The 6,666-nt window shown below is 33.8% G+C and overlaps 1 protein-coding gene across 1 annotated transcript; it reads left to right on the top strand.

Moving 5' to 3' along the window:
* The first annotated feature begins 1,359 nt into the window (after positions 1-1,359).
* LOC143566140 (root allergen protein-like) lies at positions 1,360-1,972 on the top strand. The gene is made up of 2 exons (XM_077052913.1): positions 1,360-1,540; positions 1,649-1,972. Exons 1-2 carry the CDS (start codon positions 1,360-1,362, stop codon positions 1,933-1,935), a joined length of 468 nt encoding a protein of 155 aa, XP_076909028.1. The 3' UTR covers positions 1,936-1,972.
* The last annotated feature ends 4,694 nt before the right edge of the window (positions 1,973-6,666 follow it).

The following is a 6,666-nucleotide window of genomic DNA, read 5'->3' as shown; positions in this document are numbered from 1 at the left end:
GTGTCCTTGTGTCTCAAAAAATCTTTTACTAATGAAACTTAGTTCTTCTAGTATTTTTACGAATGAGACACATGGCCTACTGTGTATACAAGAGTTGAAGGTGAATGGAGAGTCTCACATAATTAGAGACGTAGTACTTTAATTAAAAGAGAATATGTTACAGAATAGTAACCAACTTTCAAAAATGATCCAATTAGGTCATTCATGTAATTTTTCTCTAAATCAGGTTACTAAATCTTTAAATTGAGCCATCGGAGTTTTTATGTGTCTAGAAAGAAATGAATGAAAATATGCAGGGGTCAGGATTTGTAATATATATGTAGTTATATTTAAAAAAAAAATCTAAAACTTTAATTACATTGAAAATAAAAAAAAATCCACATTACCACTCCATATCAACAACAAAAAAATAGATAAAATGATTTCCTCATTAAAACAAAAAACAAAGCATGATAAAAAAAAACATGTTAAAACCTATAATTTAAGGTGGAGCGACTTAATTAATATATTTTTTAAACTTAAGTGACCTAATTAGAATGGTTTGAAATCTGGTTACTGGTCTACAAAGTTACCTCTTAAACTTAATAAAACTAATCAGAACATTTCTTAAACTTGAGTGATCTAATTACAATAGTTTTAAAACTTAGTTACTATTCTACAAAATTACCTCTTAAACTTAATAAAACTTACAACATTACCTCTTAAACTTAATAAAACTAATCATGTGTCAATAAAAAAATAAAAAAATAAAAATAAAAAAAATTAAAACTCTATTTGAGTCTCGCTTTATTAAATTAAAGACATAATACTTTAACAAAAGCCAATCAAGTCTCACTTCATTTTAACATATTAGTTTTCATTCATCAATCATCACATTCTTAATTTTAACAAGTTCAGTCTTACCTGTCTAATTCTATTTTAAGATCACTGTTTAAACATGAGATGATGGTAATTTGTATTTTATATGTGTAAGAAATATATTTCAATCTAGTATTTGGTCAACAGTTCGAGAAAAAAGGTATTTGGTCAAAGTTGATGGCTTTAACAACGAATACTTCAAAAAAAAAAAAAGAATTTAATAGTACGAGAAACAATTGTTTTACCTATAATATAGACTTATATCATATACCGAAAAGTAATTGTTAAATGTCGCCAATTTGAGCACATTTTACGCAATAGAAACAAAGAGGAATGTCAATATCCCTTTTATTTGTTTCGGATAGGATGGTAATTAGGTCAAAACTGATGGGCTTGGTTCCCATGGTATCAGTCTATAAATACCACAAAATTTATGCTCATTTCATTGCAACAATCATATCCTTTCCCCTCACAAATATTATTTGAAATTAATTATCAATCATGTCGTCCGCTACTCTCCAGGTTGAGATCCCTTCCAAATACCCCGCTGACAGAGTTTTTAAGACATTCCGTGATTTTGATAACATCGCACCTAAGGTTAAGCCTGAAGTTTTCAAATCCATTGAGACGGTAGAAGGAAATGGAGGCGTCGGAACAATAAAAATCTTCACATTTGGTGATGGTAAGAAATCACACTCTTACAAAGTCAATAATTATTTTTCTCATTAGTAATACTTGAAAGTTAATATATTTAGAAGCTAATAGTTTTTCTACTTTTTATCCACTATAGTTGTACCGTTCACAACCGGAAAATATAAGGTTGATTCATTTGATCCAAGCAATCATAGCTTTGGCTATTCATTCCTTGAAGGTGACATCTTGATGGGCATATTAAACTCAATTAGCTATACTGTTAAGGTTGTGCCTTCTTCACACGGAGGAAGTGTGTTTCAACAAACTGTTACTTATAATTACAAAGGTGACGAGAAACTATCCGAGGAGATTCTTAAGAAAGAGAAAGAAACACATGAGGAGACCTACAAGGCGATCGAGGCTTATGCCGCTGCTCATGCATAAACTTATTTAAGATCTCAAAATGCGTAGTTTTCTTTTCAGTTTTTTCATATGAGTTGAAATAATGCATACAAGGTTTAAGTTGAATAATAGCTGTATCATGTTTCAGTTTTATGTGATAATAAATGATGATTTGAGTGATTCTACTGAGTTTTTGTTATTTTCCTGCTTAACATATGTTTTTATTTGTTTTTACTTATTGTTGGTAGATGTGTCCAATGTGATAGAGAGCATGTTTGGGATGGAGTTTGAAATCACCTTCTTGGATTATTAGTGTTTTCAAAAATCCAATAAGTTAAAATGTGTTTCGTAATCACTAAAATCCTTTTTATTTTAGTTTTTTGAAAGGGTTAAAAAGCAGTTTTTAAAAGACTCAAATTCTGGCTTTTTAAAATAGCTTTTTAAAAAAGCTAATAAGTTAATAAGCAGTTTTCAAACTCAATCCCTAACATACTCTGAATATCATTTATATTCTATAAAGTCGTTTTCTTACGAAAGTAACTTTTGCTATTCTTTATTAACAATGACAATTTCAAGGAGCTGGGCAAGTTACTTGTTTGAATGTATTTCTAGTCCATTTGGATTTTTTAGTTCAGTTTTTCTAAAGTCAAACCAAAAATTTAATACATTCTTTTGATAATAAAAGAAACTTAGTATTGAAAATTTTGCTTATACGGTTTATGTCTCATAGCTTATTATGTCTAAATTGAAATATTTTAATGAAAAAGCACCTAATGCTTACTTTTGTTAGTTGTTTTGGCCTCTGAAATGATACGCCAACCTAAAAACTTATATTTAAGCATGTTTAATTTCGTAATTCTCTTGTAATCCATTACGGTTGCGCCAAATTGTGTTTGTGATATTTGTGTTGAAGAATTATTTGACAGAATATATCTCTTGAGTTAAATTACTATCAACAGTCTTCTACCATAGCAGTATCAATCAATCTATTGAATAAAAAGGGTAAACAAAATATTATCATATAATTAATGGATGTGTGAGTTACGTTAGTTACCCATTCTAAAAAAAACAGAATTAATTACCTTATAAATGTATGCCATATAAAAAGTATAGAAAGTGTCATTACTAAAACTTAAGGGTTGGATTTAAAACCTTATTAGTAAGATTCAAACTTGCTCCCAAGCACTTTCATTATGTTTCTCCAACAATCCCGCATTAACTGAAATTTAAACACCAATAGTTTTTTCAATCACCTTATGTGGTTAAAATGTGGCTATTATTTCAAATAGAATGTTCATTAGAAAATTATATCTCAGTGGAGCATTCATGATAAATTTAGACAACTTGTATAGAAATGATAATAAAATCTGAATCTGATGAGAAAACCCAAAATCTGATATAAATGGAGCCTATAATACTGACCCATTATGGTTTAGGATTAGTTTTGAAATATTTCGCAGGTTTAGGATTTCTAATATGCCCGATTACCCGACCAAATTACCCGATAAAATAGACCCATTTACCCGATTATATACCCGATGTACCCAATATAGCTTATTTATTTTATATATATATATATATATACTAGTAGGTGCCCGCGCGATGCGGCGGCAAAAGCAATTTTCGACGCGATACTTGCATTCTGTTACCGTATCAATACTCTTGTTATATATTGTATCGTACTTGTTTTCTTATTCGTAACATCGGTGTGGCGTGTCCATGTCATGAACCATACATATCAATTAAATAATAACGAACACACGAACAAAAGAATATTATTTTTTAAACCTAATATTTAAAAATATAAAACTTAACACATTAATAAGAAAATGTCAATTATAAACATTATAGTAATTTAATCTTTTTGATTCAAACATGAGAAGAAATCTAAAAATGTTCATTGATCTCATAATCACACTAACTTCCCATGTCCTAAAAACTTTGCATCACAATTGTCAAATTCCAAAAGTAAGCCTTGAAGGTTGAATTACGATAAAACATCCAACAAAGTTAAATACTACATTTTGTGAAGTAAAGCATCCATTCACAAATTAAACTTTTGAAAATTGATATTAAATCTTGAATCCATACATACGAACCCATACACAACAATCGCAAGCTGGAAAAGCATATTCAAGTGCCTAATAACGGGTAACCATCGGCCAACGACCTCCCCGACGCACTTGACGAAAAACAATGTGAATGTCCATTTAATATTGTTCCCAAGAAACCCCCTTTGCTTGATTTTAAGAATTTGTACAAAGGTTCAGTATCTTTCCCATTCATGTTGACCTGATTAACAAACATATTTCTTGTTCTTATGAGAAAGCACCTTCTTGTTCTGCAACCTTTTTTAGTCGTCTATAGAAGCTCGGTATAACAATTTAAAAGATATCAAATCAATTTTAAACATGTTTGCAACATAGAAAAAAGACTTACATTTTGGTGACTTACTTTATTTGTTCTTTTGACGGGGCAGGGAGACATATGAAGCAGCATCATTGATTGCCTAAATGCCTTCATTTCTTTACAATCAAAATATAAATAAAGATATATTAAATACTGTCTAGAATATATTAGAGTCGGGCATTACTTAAGCCATTAAGTTAAGAGTTTATGGCTCTGTGTCTTAGGATATGTTAGTAGTAAGACCATTAGTACAGCTAATCAGAGTTATGATTCTTGGCTCTTTGTAATAGAATATTATTAGGGTTAGCCGGTTAGGCCCATTAGTTTAGCCTGCACCCCGCAATACAACCCATTCAATATAATGGGTTCATTTAGTCAGCCGAAATGATACGAGAGGCTATTTGGGTCTCTCAAAATATGCAACCGTAAAAAAATGGGTTCATTTGATGAACATTTTGTAACTTTTTTCCTTGTTACAAAAATCTGTGTTGAGGTGAACACATTTTGGCCATAACCCATTATAAAACAAAGCACATTAATGCTTTTTTTAATTTGGCACGTTTTGACCCAAAATCATTTCGGTTAGAACTCATTTTGACTCGACTCGGACCAGCACTGAGCCAGCATCCAACTCGAACCAGTTCTGAGTTTTTAGTCAACGCTGACCAAAACTGTTAATGTTAGGAACAAAGCGGCGCGCGGAAGCGAAACAGCACACACATGCACAACGATAAACACACATAAACGAAAATATAAACGACACAAGAATTTAACGTGGTTCGGTCCCCGCGAGGGGACCTACGTCCACGGGCTGCAACTAGGTTTTCTTATTAGCTCAGAACCAAGATTACAATTACATGATGGGATATATATAATAAACAAGATTAGGGTTAAACATAATTAGGAACCAAAACTGGGCCTCCTAATAAAACCGGCCCAAAGGCCTTCATAACCCAACAATCTCCCACTTGAAGGCCTTGCGATAAATTCCAGCCTGCCATCCAAGTAAATATAACAATCTCATTCATCCAGTAACTCTAGTAATCTTCAGTAATAGAAATCAACCAAGCCTCCAGTTCCAAGAACAAGCTAAAACTTCAACAAAAGAAGTTCTCCAAGCCTCCAGTTCTCTAGGAACAAACTAAGATTTCTACCAATCCACACCAGTTGCAGCGCCCCTTCCCATCAGTTACCTGAAAGGCCCATTGAAGCTCCCGAGAGCTCCAATCCGGTCATCACAGACCCAGCCATGACAAAACCCGCCAATGGCTCATCCTCAATCTTAACCGGCCCTCACTTACTCACACTACCGGCTCCAAAGACTTCCAGAGGATAATCACTCTCCAAAAATCAGCAGACTATACCAGGAGAGATTTTCACATTCGGATTTCCCAGTCTTCCGAACTCAACGTCCCTTTGGAAACAAACCTAGAACACACCGCGTGCTCCCACTGTTACCAAAACCCCGAACATGTTCAGACCTCCGAATATGCTCAAGCTAACATCACTGTGGCTCCAGGCTTCATGTCTGCAAACTGAAACCCCTTAGCTCTACCCGATTCAGCGAGCCAAGACCTTATAACTCGGAAGTTGGTTCACTTCTTCCGACGATACAGAGACCGTATCTTCCAAAAGTCTTTAACTAAAAGATTCAACAAATGCTTCATTGAAGTGAGTAACAAGAAATAAAGCAAACTAGAATCTTGAACCCAAGAGTCTTCACCGCCTTCACTGAGTCTCAATGCATCAACCCCAGATACATTCTCAAAAGCAGAATTCCAAACCTTTCGACATCGACTCTTAAAATGTCTCACCTCTACGCAACCTACCAAGTCGACTATGCCCAGCTCCCACTGTTCCTGTTATCCCAACCCATGCCACACCAACACTCCATGAGATGAATCCCACTCGTACTATCCCGGCAAATAACTTTACCCAACACGAGATTATGAACCTCTCAAATGGTGTACCACTGATCACCACCAAACAAGATATAACTTCACAATTCCAAACGAACAAGAAGTAATAATCACAGTTTCGAACCAGCTAACAGGCAAACAGCTATAACAACAGTAGAACTTTCATGAAATCAAGCGGTACCAAGGGTTCTATGACCGTACACACGATCAGTTAACTCAAACCCTAACCGAAAGATCATCCAAACGAGCAATAGTTAACATGACTTGCCACTAACCTCATTTTTTTTTTTTTCACTTATGCCGTCACCAGCACACCCGCTGGTTCCATTTTCTCCAAGTTTATCCATCACCAGTACTATATCCAAGTTCACATGACAAACCAATCAACCAAAATCCAAACCGTCAAACATTCCGATCATAACCACCTCGTCTTCAGTTATAACAA

This window comes from Bidens hawaiensis, unplaced genomic scaffold (genome assembly GCF_021521415.1).
Source record: "Bidens hawaiensis isolate Kalapana, Puna unplaced genomic scaffold, B.hawaiensis_p1.1 tig00022698_1, whole genome shotgun sequence".
NCBI classification, from domain to species: Eukaryota; Viridiplantae; Streptophyta; class Magnoliopsida; order Asterales; family Asteraceae; genus Bidens; species Bidens hawaiensis.
Note: the sequence above shows the minus strand (reverse complement) of the source record. Positions and strands in the feature narration are given on the sequence as shown.

Excerpts from the sequence above, each read along its gene's own strand:
- LOC143566140 (XM_077052913.1), top strand. The coding sequence starts at position 1,360 with ATGTCGTCCGCTACTCTCCAGGTTGAGATCCCTTCCAAATACCCCGCT. Across the intron at positions 1,541-1,648 it reads AATCTTCACATTTGGTGATG|TTGTACCGTTCACAACCGGA; the intron begins GTAAGAAATCAC and ends TATCCACTATAG.